The sequence below is a fragment of the Mytilus edulis genome, chromosome 10 (genome assembly GCF_963676685.1).
Source record: "Mytilus edulis chromosome 10, xbMytEdul2.2, whole genome shotgun sequence".
Classification (NCBI taxonomy): domain Eukaryota; kingdom Metazoa; phylum Mollusca; class Bivalvia; order Mytilida; family Mytilidae; genus Mytilus; species Mytilus edulis.
The window spans coordinates 36,229,923-36,245,917 of record NC_092353.1 but is presented as its reverse complement, the minus strand read 5'-3'; the positions used below and the strand labels follow the sequence as shown (position 1 = coordinate 36,245,917).

The 15,995-nt window shown below is 32.2% G+C and overlaps 1 protein-coding gene across 1 annotated transcript; it reads right to left on the bottom strand.

Annotated features, from left to right (window-relative positions):
- Window positions 1-1,198: 1,198 nt before the first annotated feature.
- LOC139491038 (uncharacterized) lies at window positions 1,199-11,416 on the bottom strand. Its single transcript, XM_071278308.1, has 8 exons — window positions 11,328-11,416; window positions 10,153-10,203; window positions 9,540-9,619; window positions 8,558-8,629; window positions 7,063-7,375; window positions 4,983-5,089; window positions 2,387-2,480; window positions 1,199-1,551 (listed from the first exon to the last, which is right to left on the bottom strand). Exons 1-8 carry the CDS (start codon window positions 11,341-11,343, stop codon window positions 1,346-1,348), a joined length of 939 nt encoding a protein of 312 aa, XP_071134409.1. The 5' UTR covers window positions 11,344-11,416; the 3' UTR covers window positions 1,199-1,345.
- Between the last annotated feature and the right edge of the window lie 4,579 nt (window positions 11,417-15,995).

Below are 15,995 nucleotides of genomic sequence, written 5' to 3'. Positions count from 1 at the left end.
TGCCACACAAGTAAATAAGGGATATGGTCCATTAATGTCATGGCAACGAACGGGAAACTGGTAAGTAGATATTAAAGTAAGACTACGAAGACTGGTTGAACAGTGAAACGGAGAGATTTTGAAACCAGGGAAAACAGAGTATCTTAATATAATCAACATGGCATATTAAAAATCCAGACTAAAATAAGGCGAAGGTTCTTTAATTCAGTCACAGACCCGTGGGTGTGTTCTGGTAATTGAAAAGAACGTTAACTGAACAATTGAAATAGAAGACTTTTTTTCGATGTCTAACTTGGTATTTTAAAAAGATCTATTAACTCAGAGATACAGGTTTTATTTGATGAGTGATATTGAAACAGAGGGGAACCATGAATTTTAATGTCCAACAAATATCACTGGTATGCAAGTTTTCCTCACACCACGGAAATTGGTATTCACGAAAAAAATGAATCTACAGTATAGGACTTTAAAACTTCCAAAAGGGCCTCTATGGTTCAAAAAGTAAATTCACAAAAATACCAAATCCCGAGGAAATATTCACAACTGAAAGTCTCTTATTAAATAGAAAAATCATAAGCTAATACACATCAAACGAATGAATAACAACTGTCATATTTTTGAGTTAGTACAGGCATTTTCTTATGTAGAATACGGTGTATTTAACCTGGTTTTATAGATAGCGAAACCTCTCTCCTGTATGACAGTCCTTTAAAATTCCATCATATTGAAAACGATATGTGAACAAATCTATCAGACTAAATTAGGTAAAATGGCAAAAATTTGAGTACAACAGTCAATCTTAATCAAATAGAAACAAAAAAAAACATGTTACAAAGAAACTCAAAAAGGCAAACAAAGCACATTAGTATAAATAAAAGACAAAAATACAAGAATTAACCATAGCACAATGACGGGATAGATAAGAAGATATCATCCTGTCTAAGTCGTAACCTTATTTTTGTACAATTGATTAATTTTACATTTGAAAATTAACCACAAAATTTATCATTTTTGAAAATATGGTAGGTTTGCTGACTATGGACTTTTTAATGAAACAATTATTATCAGACTTGCTCGTGATTCAAACATTGAGCATACATATGTATTAGATAATAGATCAATGGTAAAAAGAAAAACCAATTTTCACATATCAGTTAAGTCCAATCTGTGTTCATATTATTGATTATGAAAAAAGGATAATCTCGTTTAAAATAACATTTCGCTTTCTTTTACGTATTTTTTTGTCGTTTTCACTAAATTAGTCGTGGGCTACATTTTGATTTTTCTCATTCCAGTAGGATTAATATTTTTTTTTTAAATATAAACAAAATTTTAATAATGCCAATTATTGTTCGCACAAGTGTTTGTGGTGATGTGAGCAACTGCTGCTGGCCCATTTGCTACCGCTCAGAGCCAAGCATTGATGTTGACGTTCTTCACCCTGGGATTGCCAATGACTGTCATGTGCACTTATTCCAACACCATTCGTCCAATGCCAGCGTTTATTGTGATCCCAACTAAATGACGCTCCTAACCAGACCTTACCTTCATCTAAAGAAAATCAACATTGATATAAATACAGGTATCCTATACTAATGTCTCGTGTCATGCAACGTGTAAAAAATTATGTGAGCTAGTTTTTGGTGTATTATTTCACGTTTCGATATATCATATATAATTACTAAAACATCGATGTACAGGTTTTGAAGACATTAGACTACACCTGCATAACAAAGTGTGTTTTTTTATGTATTTTCAACAAGGTGTCTATTTAAACAAAACTGATCGAAGATATCCAGGCTTTTAGTTTTGTACGCTGGAGTCGCGTTTTGTAATTTTTGTATATTAATCAAACATGTATAAGACATTTTCATTATGTCTCTTTTTAATCTGAACACCTTTATTTTACTAAGGAATACGGTCTTTTGATAAAATAAGAGTCATTTAATACTCAGTTATTACCGATGTTCAAAACCAGTAAATCTATTCTGGATATACAGACCTACATTAAAATGAAAAATAAGAAAAAATAAATACGGGATTCATATTTTTTTAAATAAAGACTTATATGAATTGCCAACCATTGAAATAATGTCAATTGTATATGCAAGCGTTATGAAATCCATTTCACTCTCTATTACATTACACAAATGTAGCGTTTGTATGAAGTCGATACAAGGATATTTTGACATAAAAGAAGTATAATGACTGAGGACAAAGTTTCATTTGAAACATAACTTTCCAAGAATTATTCTTCCTTTTGTATTAGATATGTACTACTTTCCAGTATGTTCTTTTTAACTTGACAATATTTACTACGTGTACTGATTTTGTGGCATAGAAAGATACCCCATAACCTTAATGTTTGTATTCTATATAATCTTACAATGTAATATATGCCGGACGAAGTTTACTATTGCGTTATGCTCCTCGTCGCTGTCAATGACTACCATATGCATATTGTGTCCAATGCAAGGATCCTGTAATACATATTTTGGGTTTACAGTACAAATTAAAAGAGATGACAAATGCCCCTATAACGGGCACATCAATTGTCCAATTATCGAAGCCTGTTAGAATTGTCTGAATTTTGTTTACAATAAAAGGATCCTGTTATATTATTAATGTTTTTAGTTTACAGTGCAAATGAGAAGACAAGACAAGAGCCCCTTCAACTGGAACAAAAACATTATTATCTGAACTCACTTATATATGTGCAAGTCAAAATGATCTGGATACGATAATTTTCGTAAAACATAAATTGTGATATATTTTAAGAGAAGGTTATGAGCGAGATAGAAAAAAAACCATATATCTATTGATATTTATCTAAATTAAAAACTACATAGTTAAGAAAAAAGATTCAAGATCTTACCCCAAAAGATATTTAGCACAAATTAACATAATATCTCCAAATGAAGAAGCTTTATCACTGTTTACAGTCTTTGCACTAAATGTTAGAAATTTGAATTTACTACATTAAATGTTATTGAAGCAACCCATGGTTAACTTTAATTGTTTCGTTTATTTTTGTTTGTCTGCTCAAATGTATTATTTACTTACTTTAATTTTTGATATTGTCTTAACAATAAATTTAAATTAAAGAAGACTTTGGTAAATGAAAATTGAAATGTTCGTCCATCGACCAAAATCAGCACACAAAGAAGGCTGTTATCTTTGTATTGCTAAATACTTAATGATGTAATTTGATGAAATTTTAAAAATTAAAAAAATTAAATTGATAACATAAGTTGAAAGAGGTTCAGGTAAGGAACAAAATAAGTTTAAAATATCAATAGGTTATGGAGCTCCTTGTTGAGGTATTTCAGTTTTAAAATATGGCGGGAAAAGGCTGACTCGGACTTTTATCTTGCATTTGTATTGTTATTATTTGAATCTCAAATCTAGAGACAGAAAATCAAGAATCTGCCTAAATTTGCTATATGACCTTTTATGAGCTATTAAGTCTAATATGAACTAGATGTGTCAAAGCGACACGAATGGTCCCGTCTTAAAAAGTTGAAAAATCTGTAATTTCAATAACACATGTGGACATAAACATGGTGGCAGTCTCACATTTCAAAAATCAACTCAAAATCTGGAGGCGTAAACAAACTGTGATTTTCAACAATTTTGAAAGTTGTAAACCGTTAATTTTGGAAAATAATTAGTGGAGCGGAACGAAACTCAAACTTGATCTGTAACTCATCTTTAGTAACTCACATACCAAAAATCAGCCCAATTTCTGAAAGCAATAAGAAAAAAGTCTGTATAACTATAATTTTCAATAATTTATCAGAGTCCATAGGCTGTAGTTTCGTCAAAAAACTTAAACTTGATCTGTAACTCATCTTGGTTAACTCACATGCCAAAAATAATCTCAATATCTGAAAGAGTTTTGAAAAAAGGTCCGTATAACTGCGATTTTAAACAATTTATCAAAGTCCAAAGCCCGTAATTTCGGCAAAAATTAGTAGAGCGAAACGAAACTTAAACTGATCTGTAACTCACCATGGTAAACTCACACACCAAAAATCAGCCCAAGATATGAAGGCGTTTAGAAAAAAACTCCGCATAATGGTTTGTTGCGGAATGACGGATTGACGGAATTACGGACAAGGGTAAAACTATATAGCACCGACAACTTCGTTGCGGAGCCATAAAAAATAAACGAGTGTTATTAAGCAAAATATTTTCCTTGTATCGATGGGAAAAACATCAAGGAGTCCGAAAATTTGACACAATGTCCTAAACCTCACCTACGTACATACTTAAACTGTGATTGGTTATCAAAACTACTAGCTTTTGCATATCATTAAGCTCATCGTGTGTTTCAGTACATTCTTTGCTCAAGCTTATTTGGCTTTGAGTATAGATTAAGAAGAGCGCTTCCAACGCATCAATTTATAAAGTGGTTATATAGTTATTTATGATTAATACAATATAAATGCATCCACTATTTTTATACATGTTTAGGGTAGCGTCCTGTACCAAGTCAGGAATATGGCCATTGTTATATTATAGTTCGTTTCTGTGTGTGTTACAATTTAACGTTGCGTCGTTTGTTTTCTCTTATTTTTTAGTGTAAATTGACATTGCGATAAGACGTGTCACGGTACTTGTCTATCCCAAATTCATGTATTTGGTTTTTATGTTATATTTGTTATTCTCGTGGGATTTTGTCTGATGATTGGTCCGTTTCTGTGTGTGTTAGTTACATTGTAGTGTTGTGTCGTTGTTCTCCTCTTATATTTATGCGTTTCCGTCAGTTTTAGTTTGTTACCCCGATTTTGTTTTTTGTCCATGGATTTATGAGTTTGAACAGCGGTATACTATTGTTGCCTGTATTTAAACGAGGACATTTAGTATAAGCTGTATAATATATTCGTCTCCGTCTTAAAAGTGTAATTAATTCTATTTCAGAATTAGACTGAATCGTAGGACAAAAACGATTAAGATATGTGAACATAAATGGACTATACCTTATGGTGACCATTCCGGTTTATTCCCCAGGGTGTGCTATGAGTCATTATGTAATAACACTGCCCGTGCCACTGGTAGAATGAATTTCCACTACAATTTAATGCCTCTAGGAAGAAAGAAAAGCAAATAAATTAATGAATTGCAGCAATAATGAAACTACAAACAAATTGTAAAGAAATATGGGAAATTTAAAACAAAGCATCTAGCAACTAGTCCATTTATTTCTGTATTCCATCGTATATTCGATGATATTCGTTTTCCCTAAACCCTTACTGATGTATCCATGAAACACAAGATTCTTGTTTTGCGTTCTTTTCTTTTATTCCCCAAAAAATGAGGACTTGAATTGCTTGCAAAATGGTTTTCGTTACCAATATATAACATAAATTTCAATTACTTAGCTATCTAGAGATTCATAATGTCCATCTAGTTTAGTTTAAAAAAGAGGGACGAAGGATACCAAAGGGACAGTCACACTCATAAATCTAAAACAAACTGACAACGCCATGGCTATAAATGAAAAAGACAAACAAACAACAGCACACATGACACAACATAGAAAACTAAAGAATAAACAACACGAACCCCACCAAAAAAATAGGGGTGATCTCAAGTGCTCCGGAAGGGTAAGCAGATCCTGCTCCACATGTGGCACCCGTCGTGTTGCTTATGTGATTACAAATCCGGTAAATAGTCTAATTCTGTAGGTCACATTCATGAAAGGGAAGGGGATTGTAGTTATGACGTAAGAAACATATCCGATATCATTTGTGAAACGGTTATTCCATAACGGTCAACCTACTCGTGATGGCGTCCGTAAAATTTAGGAAGGGATGATTTCAACTTCACCATTTGGAACTCTTGGTTTAATAGCTTTGTGAGCAGCAACCCTCTATCAAGAAAATCAGGATATCAATTGGGAGATGTATACCCCGTATGTAGGTGCTGCTGGAATGTAGGTACTTAGAAATTGAAAGTTCACAATTGGAAAGCTGAAATCATCTGTTTTGTCGTAAAGTTTTGTTTTCAACCGACCCTCATTGTCAATTTCTAGATGTAAGTCAAAATATGAGGCCGACTTTACTGTATCTGTAGTATCCTTAATCTCTAGCTCGATGGGATAGATGCGTTCCACATAGTCAACAAATTTTGAATTATTTAGTGAAAGAACATCATCTATATAGCGGAAAGTAGAGTTAAAGGATATTGCTAACTTCTTATCTTTCTTCCTTAGAAGTTCCTGCATGAAGTTTGCCTCATAAAAATAAAGAAACAAGTCGGAAAGCAGAGGGGCACAGTTTGTTCCCATTAGAACGCTGACAGTCTGTTGAAAAACACGTCCACCGAACGTAACAAATATGTTGTCAATCAAGGGTGCGAGTGCTGCCTTGTAGCGGCATTAGACTGCTCTTTTTCGAAATCTACAAGGGTGTTTTTAACGTGCAAGAGATATAGCTCTCTCTCTCTTAACATGGGTCAGCCATTTATCGTCCCCTTCCGACGTACTATCATCGTTTCCTTAAGACCATACTCGCAAATGGTATCAAGGGAGAGCCGAAAATTCAGTCCCTGAAATTTTCATTCCAAACGGGAATCGAACCAGGAACCTTTGTGTTAGAAGTCCGATGCACTGACCACTACACCACGGCTCTCTCTTTTTCCATCTAGGTATAAAACACTAGTTTTAAAACACAATTTTCTTTGGAAAATGCCAGTGCCAAGTCTGGTATGGGATAGTTATTTTATAATCATTTTCCGTTCAACTTTCCGTTTTTTTTTTAACTTCCCCATTTTTTTTATTTTTCTTTCATTTTTTTTTAGAAAATGCTTATAACCAATGCACATCTGTATAGCTAATTCGGAAATAAATTGAGTTTATTATGACAGAATTAACTTTGATAAAAACAATCTTCAACATTTACAGTAAAGAATTGTACTAAAAGTGATGCTTAAGTTGTATTTAACGTTACTGATATGTGCTAAATGACCGACAATAGAAACTCGACATAGGGCATGAAGTGATCAACTGTAGTCGATATAAGCCATATCTATGCAGATGATTATTAAATCGCTGCTTACGTGAAGTTATTTGATGTGTGAAATTGTTTGCCGTTGTTGTTGCCTCTGTCCTACTAGTTGTTGCTTCTGTCCTAAAAGTTGATGTTTCTGTCCCAATAGTTGTTGCTTCTGTCCTTATAGTTATTGTTTCTGTTCCATTAGTTTTTGCTTTTGTTGTAGTAATTGTTGCTGCTCCTTCTTTTGTTAACATACTTTGGACAGTGGATGTTGAATTTTGTTTTGATGTGGTTGTATCGTCAAGATTGTAAGCATTGCAGTAATCGCTTGTACAACACGAGTGTTTGAATACCGACATCAGTGGTCCATCACACACCTAAAATAAAACATTCCGAAATGTGGTCAATCAAAGTTTGATTTAGTTTTGAAAATCTTGAATGATTATTGTAGATATATTATTGAAATATACCATCTCTATTCTTATGTGTACCCTACTTGTGGATTTGGAGTAAAAAATGTAAAAATAAGTGCGGGCGTATGCAGGTTTTATGAGTGTGAAAGCGTTCTTAAAATAATTGATGATGAGACGTTCGTTTATTTGGACTGTTTAAATGTATACACAGTTACAAATCGGACAGGAATTTGAAAATATGTTCCTATCATGATTTTTTTAACTACTATATATAGCTACGATGTGTTTGTGTCTCAACTCATCAGCCACATGCTCAGAAGACGTAATTCTTAATACACTTGTAAAGCCGTCTGATCGGTTGCGCCCTATTCCAGATTGATTGTAATATTTTGATTGAGTGCAGATTTTCATAGTGGAAGAAGTTTTGCATAGAAGTAGCCACTTACATTGTACCCTTTTTAATATCATTGATATATGTCTATCCTGACGTTGCACCCTAACCTTATCGATTGTACGAAAGCCAATCAGTTTTGATTTGTATAACTGAATTGTTGATATTTGAACATTGGTAAAATATAAAATGCATTAATTCATAAAATTAATAACCAATATTCCATAAAACCCAATACGACCCATCATCGTTCAACTTTAAGTGAGTATTGAATTCACGAAATAAAATATCAATTCTTCTCATTAAAAATTTGTATGCACATAGTCGCACATTGTTTAAATCGAAAGCATAATTGTTGAGTGTGTGCTACATAAAACAATTACAAAATACAAATACAGATACAAAAATGAGATTGTTCATTGATCTTCGTCAAACAAACTCCTAAGAGGTAAAGTACTTCGATTTTATTTTTTTCTTTAAAATTGTTCTGCCCAAAAGTTGTGAAACTTAAACATTCAAAGTTCTTACAATAGAATATTTGTTATAGGATATCATGATGATATAGGAGTCTTGGAATGAAAAAAGAGCCGATATGATAAAGGTAAATAATCTTGAAATTATGATATTAACTATGAATTAAAAATTTCAAAAATGACTTCTAATAGAAACAACGCGTCGAATTTATCAACGACATTAACAGCGTTACACTTATTCACGAAACAAACAACGCTGAGGTTACTAATCATAACACTTACTTCCTTTTTCACACATCCTAGCCTGTATGATATCTGGTAATTATCATTTAAATCTTTCACTGTTACACACACCTATGTAATAGAATATATTATATTTAAATTTTGCTAAAGCTTGAAAAACATTATTGGAATACATCGTATTATAAATAAACTTTATTAGGTATCCTCGATGTATTGATAATTGGAACCTTGTGTATATTGCGTGTACGTTTTGAATGAATTGCTATTTTTTATGAGTGGCATGAATTCAAGGTTCTGAAATTCTCTCTTATATGCTCGTTGCAGTGGAACTTGAAAAAAAAGGTGCATTTGATGAAAACCTTAACAGAGAAGTATTACTTAATTGCTATTATAAATAGACCTTTTCGTTAACACTGTTTATGAATTTATAGAGGTTTACATAAAAGTATATATTCATAAAACTTTTTAATTTTCTATTGTCATCACTGGATCGATAAAGTTGCATGTAGGATGAAAGCCTCCAAGGTAAAATTGTCAGTGCCTCAGATCGACAGGACTATGAGATAATTCTCATGACATAAATTTATCAAAACAAATAAGATTCCAACTATCTTGGGCAGATTTTGTCTGTCAGTTTTTTCAAAAACTTGCCCTTATTGATCTGCCCTGGGGTGCAGTAGTTTTGTGATGTCTTTTTTTATTAACATATCTCTTCAAATGTTCAAGTATACACACTTGGCTACTGAGAAAAGCCTATCTACACAAGGTTAGTTCAATGAAGTGTTTAATAAATAGTAGTATGCATCAGTATTTTCCCCTCATTTAAAATCATTGTTAACAAACATTTGTCGAATTAGGTGCATGCTTTTAGGAATTTGATTTTAATTTCTTTTGCACACTAAATATTTACAACTGTACGTCCTTGGTATCGAATGGCAGATCAAAACATGATCCAGGTTTTTAGATAAGAAGAATAAGGTTTTTATATGAAGGTAACAGACTATTGCATTTGCATTCATACCTGGTCAGCATTAGGACAAACATCTACTACAGTGCAAAGAGAAGCGTCCCGTAAATCCTCACAACAAAAGCATCGTAAACCTGTTGTGAAGACAGAATTGTTATTTGCTATATTTCGTTGTCTTCATGTGCATGTAAGATAAAGTGTTTGCAATGATTGTTATTCAAAATTAAATGAATGTCAGCATGTTTTTTGTAAATAAAACTGAGTGATCATCACAAGGAAGCTATTAAACCAAGAGTTCCAAAAGGTGAAGTTGAAATCCACCCTTCGTAAGTTTTACGGACGCCATCACGAGTTGGTTGACCGTTATGGAATAACCGTTTCTCAAATGATATCTGATATGTTCTTTACGTTTTAACTGCAACCACCTTCCCTTTCATGAATGTGACCTCCCGAATTATTTACTGTTCCTCTGGTATCTTTCGTCCCCCTTTTAAGGCTCAAACTAAGTTATATGTTAAATACTTTGTTTCCATCTCATCTCTGTTCAAACTGACCAGATAGTTTTACCTTTTATCAAGTTATTGAAATTTAAAATAGAAAGATGAATTAATGAAAGGGCTGTAATTGCTATTTGGATTGTTTAAATTTACTGTTACCAACTTAATACCTGTAACTTCCAGAGCAAAAAGTGACCAAATAAAAACAAGCCATACGATACCTAAAATTAAATCATGAATACTTATTATACATACAAGTATAGTTGATATGAACTACGGAAAAACAAAACTGATATCATATAATGGTAAAGAAATTAAAAATCAAAAGCTTTTAATCGATTTCAAATATTTATACGCAATCCCCTTCCCTTTTCATTAAAGTAAATTTTCTATTTACCGGGTTTGTAATAACTGGAACAACACGACAGGTGCCACATGTGGAGCAGAATCATGTGTGGCCATAGACAAAAACTACTCATCTATGATTTTTATTCTCATTTTACAGTATAATCATTTGAACTATGTGTCGGGCTGGTAATAACATGAGGAACACGATGGGTGCTACATGTGGATCAGGATCTGCTTACCATTCCGGAGCACATTAGATTACACCCAGTTTTTTGGGGGTTACGTGTTCCTTAGTCTTTAGTTTTCTATATTATGTCTTTTATTTGTATGTTTGTATTTTTATTTTTATTTTTTGCATTGGCGTAACCAGTTTGACTGTCCCTCTGGTGACTTTCATTCCTCTTTTACTTATCCAACATGTTTTATATAATTTCATAAATAACAAAAAGGAATAGGAACGGAATGTGTAACTTATTCCTGACAATTTCCAGGGGATACTTTTGTTTAATATTAAATATTCTATCTAACTTTAACGAATTGCTGAAGATGTAAGAACGCATGGAAACCATCTCATTATTTAGATGTAAATAAACTCATCATAGATACCAGGATTAAATTTTGTATTTACGCCAGACGCACGTTTCGTCAACAAAGGACTCATCAGAAAACAAACCTAAAATAAGTTTAAAAGGCAAAATAAACAGATATAAAGACATGATATAAGAATACTCAATAAAGTTTCAGGGACAAGTCTTTTTAATTGAACTTTCTGCATATTGATTGTTTAACACTTTTGCCACGCTTAGAGAGAAAAAAATAATTGTACAATAGCAAAGCATTGCTGACAGGAATACGTAGATGTTTTATAATAAAAAAAACAAACATATAAAACTTATTGTTTCTATGGTAAAGCATATACTAAGATTTCAACTTGAGCAGCATAATATTTGCCCATTTATAATCCTTTATTGTGACATACGTATAGTTCAAAACTTACCGCGTAACGTATGCATTTCAAGTCACAGATATGTTCTTATCTTCTAAAGGTTAAGTACTATGGAATTTCAAGACAGGTAACTTTTCGTCATAATACTACAAACTGTAACCCGATCATAAAATCGTTAGATTGTACATGTAGAAGATATAAAAAAAAAGTGTATATAGTAGTCATTACAGTTGTTGTCAATTACACATTTTATTATATTGCATATTTGAAATAACTTAACATTAAAGATAAATTTTCATTATAATCATAAAACAAGAAAATACAATATTCCGAAAAGAATGGAAGAAAACCTCACATCAATATTAAAATTTGGAAACTAGTTTGAGTAACCGTCTTCTCTATAACAAAAGAAAGGAAATAGTACTTATCAATTATAGAACATGGCGAAAGTTATTCGTCATTGGCGATTTTCATCCAAAAATTGTGTGGGACATTTTTTATGGTCAGATTTAAATCATTTTTTTTAAATACATTTCTACAAAATCATTTTTAACAAATGTGTATTAAATAAATAGCGCAAAAAAAGTGTAATATTCCTTGCTTCGCACTGTATGTTTGTGCAGTGCATTTGACCGTATTAAAATTTCAATAATCAGTTTGCGTGGGAAAAATTCAAGGTCTAAATTCACTTGACCTTCTGAAGACCAGTCAACTTATTACATGATCTGGATGTAAATTTAAACAGACATTCTTGTACATGTAATCAGGGGACTTATAGCCTCATAGTACATGTACCATAGGGGACTCGTGGTCAACAAGAAGAGGTATAATGTATCACATGTCTTCTTATAAAGTAACATTTTAACTTTCAACGTTGTTTAAGTTGATTTAAATTGAATGAATGCATTTCAATTGAAAAGTATAGAAATAGATAAATAATAAGAAACTTGTTTGACTAAAACCACAATAATGTATTACATTCAAATTCGCCGATTCAGTAATCTATCTATTCTTATTTCCTGTTATCCATAAAACTGTTATGGCGGTGCTATACCTTAGGATTACATTGAATTCGCAATGAATACATTCTAAATATAAGTGTTGCTTTGAAACATCAGCCTCAACGATCTAACACACATATTGGCTATCTAATAATCAGAAATGTGCACTTGTTGTCATTCTTTTTTATCAGTGAACGTAAGTTACCTTTTAAAGGTAAGATTTGCATGAAACCTGGATTTTTTTCTTAGTGATATTATACAAATATGATACATCATTTTGTTCAAGGATGGAATACCCAGTTATTTAATGAAGAAAAATCGAACACCGCCAGTCCCGTTTTTTCAGGTGAAAAGCTCAAAATTCCGATTTTTGATGATTCTGAGGGAAAATTGTATTTGAATTTTTCTGAAATAATAATGTATGCGAGTGACTATAAAAAAGTAAAACTAAATAAAACATGTATATATATTGTGGTCCATTCATTAATAATAAATTTTGATTAAAAATATCATAAAAAAATCCTAAAAACAAGATTTTTTTATTTTTGGGTTAAAAAAAAACCTGTTGCCATGGCAACAAAAAGCCAAAAATGTCCCTTTTCCGGGTCCAACGTTTTTGTAAAAAACTGTGAACTTAAGGTAGCACTACAGTCATAATTTTCTGACTCCAATCAACAGTCTTTAAAGATTAATTTCTCCAAAACTACTCAATGGATTTTTAAAATCTTTAACTCATTTTAAAGCTGAAATATAACTCTTTCATAATTTATATATAAATTTATTTTTGGTTTGATTTATCTCAAAATATAGCTTATTAATTGTCAAAAAAGTGGTCTTCCAACTTGGATGAAAATGGTACATTCATGTCAAATGGTAGTAAAAATTTGTTTTCATCCCTGTAATCAACCATATACAATCTCTAAAACCGTGTCTTAGATTTTTGATATATGCCTCCAGTAAGAAGATATATTGATTTAACTGCTGGGTGCCAAACCTCATTTCACCTTTCATCTTTGGAGACCTATAAATTCATTTAGAAACAAATTATCCCAAAACTGGGACACGGTATTGTAGAAAATACACCCTTTAATCATATATATCAAAGTCAAGCCAAAGGGGGTACCCATAAAGTTTCTATTTTCATTTTTTCCTTACAATTCTCATGAAAAATTGTTCTGAGAAATGACCTAAAAACTGAATTTTCCCCTTAGAACCCCTATAAAGTCAATATAATTACAAACGTTCCACTGGGAACACCCCAGGAGTGTTCTGATACCATTACTATATCAATATAACCACACAGTTTGTGTCTTTGATGCTCTAATGCTGTAAATTTTTCATTATATGTGAACTGTCCAACACTAACTTGGTATTTGGCGGGAGTTTGACGTCACAGATATGACCAACATCTGTGATGAAGTAATTAAATATAGACAAAGCTCCGCCTCTTTCCAGACAGTCTAAGATAAGAGAATAACATGATTGACCAGCTGCATTTAATAAATGTTTAACATCATTATTCTCTATATATAAAGAATAATTTTCATTTGAATTTTAAAAAAGAAATAAACTATGTCTGAAATTAGCTAAACATTAAAAGTGTGCATCAAAAAACATGTTCATAAAAAGATCAAGACCACCCTTTTCTTGAAAATACATTTAATTTAATGGGACTGAAAAAATACACATCAACTGAAAATTAGTTAAAATTCATAAAACTGTATTTAGATGAAGAAGACCAAAGAGGCAGTCAGAGGCTTTCAAAAATACTTCCCCACTCTTTTCCATAGTACTTTTTTTCTTTTTTGGTAGATTTTTTCCCTTTAGTTTTTTTTTTCTTTGTTCACTTCCATGTTATATAAATAATTTGTGTTGCAAAACAATGAGATAAGACTACAATATTTATCTTGTGGTCAGGGATTAACAGCTGGACACTGGTATCAACAGATGATTGACATATAAGCCCCTCCCAAATGCCTATATATTTAGATTAATTACCATGTGCTTTTATTTACATAAATTCATTATCAATTTACTCCCTGTTGTGATATGATAATAACTTTGGGATTTTTACAAACTGTGCAGAATAATACTTATTTCAAAATTATGTGATAAAAAAAATATGATCAAAAAATCATTGTTAGACTGTAGTGCTACCTTAAGGAATTAACTATTTGCATTATAATGAGTTAATAAAATTGGTATGTCCCCGAACTCGTTTTTACTGAAATTGCTTTTATATGTGTTCATCTTGTCATTTCTTTATAACACAAAAATATTTTTTTGTTGATCTGCAAAGAAGAAAGTCATCTTTAATAGCATCTTTTTACAAAGAATCATTTTGTCTTGTAACACTTTGGGATTGACCATAATCAATGAGGGAAAAGAGTGATACTTAGGGATGACATCAAAAGATCAATGTAGGATGAAAAACTTAATTCAAATAGTTTGGGATGAGGGGATAAACGTTGCTGCAAGTTTTGTTAATTTGACATCGATTTTACATATATCCATCTTGGTTAATCAATTTTCCCAAATTAAGTTAAAAGGGGGAGGGGGAAGGTCAGTGAACAAACTATGTGAATAAAGGTTTTTTTATCCTACATTAATCTTTTGATGTCGTCCCTTAACTTTTATGCCCACAACTATCAGTCGGAAAGGGAGGTGTTTAACTCTGGTCGTACTTGTGTATTAATACATGTCAAGACTCTGATTTTGAAGGAAACACTTATACATCACCTTCTCTGCATGATATCTCTATTAATGACTTGCTGTCATTCATACAAAAGCCGTTAGGTATTTATCACATTCGCACGAAACTTTATTCATTACCCCTTTCAAAACTTCATTCTCTGTTCAATTTATGTTTGGAATCCACTGTTACAAACCCTCATTCAAACCAATACAAACTTCAAGCTATAATTTAGGATATTGCAAGTCACAGACTTTTCAAGCCAGTTCGCATTTGAAAAGATGAAAAAGAGAAAAGATCTTTTCTAAATCTTTCCTTTGCCAACAAAGGTCTCGTTGGCGTCAACCTAGGCAATATCCTTCATCATAAATTAGTTCAATCGAAAATACCTCCTTATTTCAAAGACCAGTCTGTACCAATAATTTCTTATACCTATACGAAACCTATTGCAACTAAAATTTTCAATTACAAACGCGTTTTGCAGAATCTCGATATTGACGACTTCAAGTCTAAAACCTCCTGATTGCACTTGTGCTAGTTCCCAATTGACATATAATCCTGATGGCTACGTTATTACCGGTGACCTTAACATTGTTAATAACACTTCTCTACGAAATGTGTTATCGAAAGGTCCGAAATATCGTGAGCCTAAATCCATCAATTGGAAATACAACTTTAAAATTTTGATGGACTCAGTCGAGGATTATGCCAGGCAATGGGCTAAACGTGAAAAGGAAGACGTAGACACTCTATCCGAATGGATAAAGGCAGTGAGGTCGTTAATACAAATCAGAATTAAGAAACTGAATGGGTCTATCAATGCCCATGCTACGTCAATCTTTAAAGACCCAAATGTTGCTAAACACTTATCCGACCTCCATGATAAATATGTTGTTGTCCCCGCAGACAAAGCCCCAAATAACATCGTTTTTGTCTGTAAAAGTCACTACATTAATTGCTTGATAAACGAATTAGGTATAGACAATTTACTTGGAAGCTCAACATATACCCTCACGACACTTACCA

Bases quoted from the DNA above. Each gene is read 5' to 3' on its own strand.
- LOC139491038 (XM_071278308.1), bottom strand. The intron at 7,376-8,557 runs GTAAGTGTTATG...GTTTTATTTTAG, and splicing joins TAGGATGTGTGAAAAAGGAA to GTGTGTGATGGACCACTGAT. The intron at 1,552-2,386 runs GTAAGATTATAT...GATTTTCTTTAG, and splicing joins CGTCCGGCATATATTACATT to ATGAAGGTAAGGTCTGGTTA.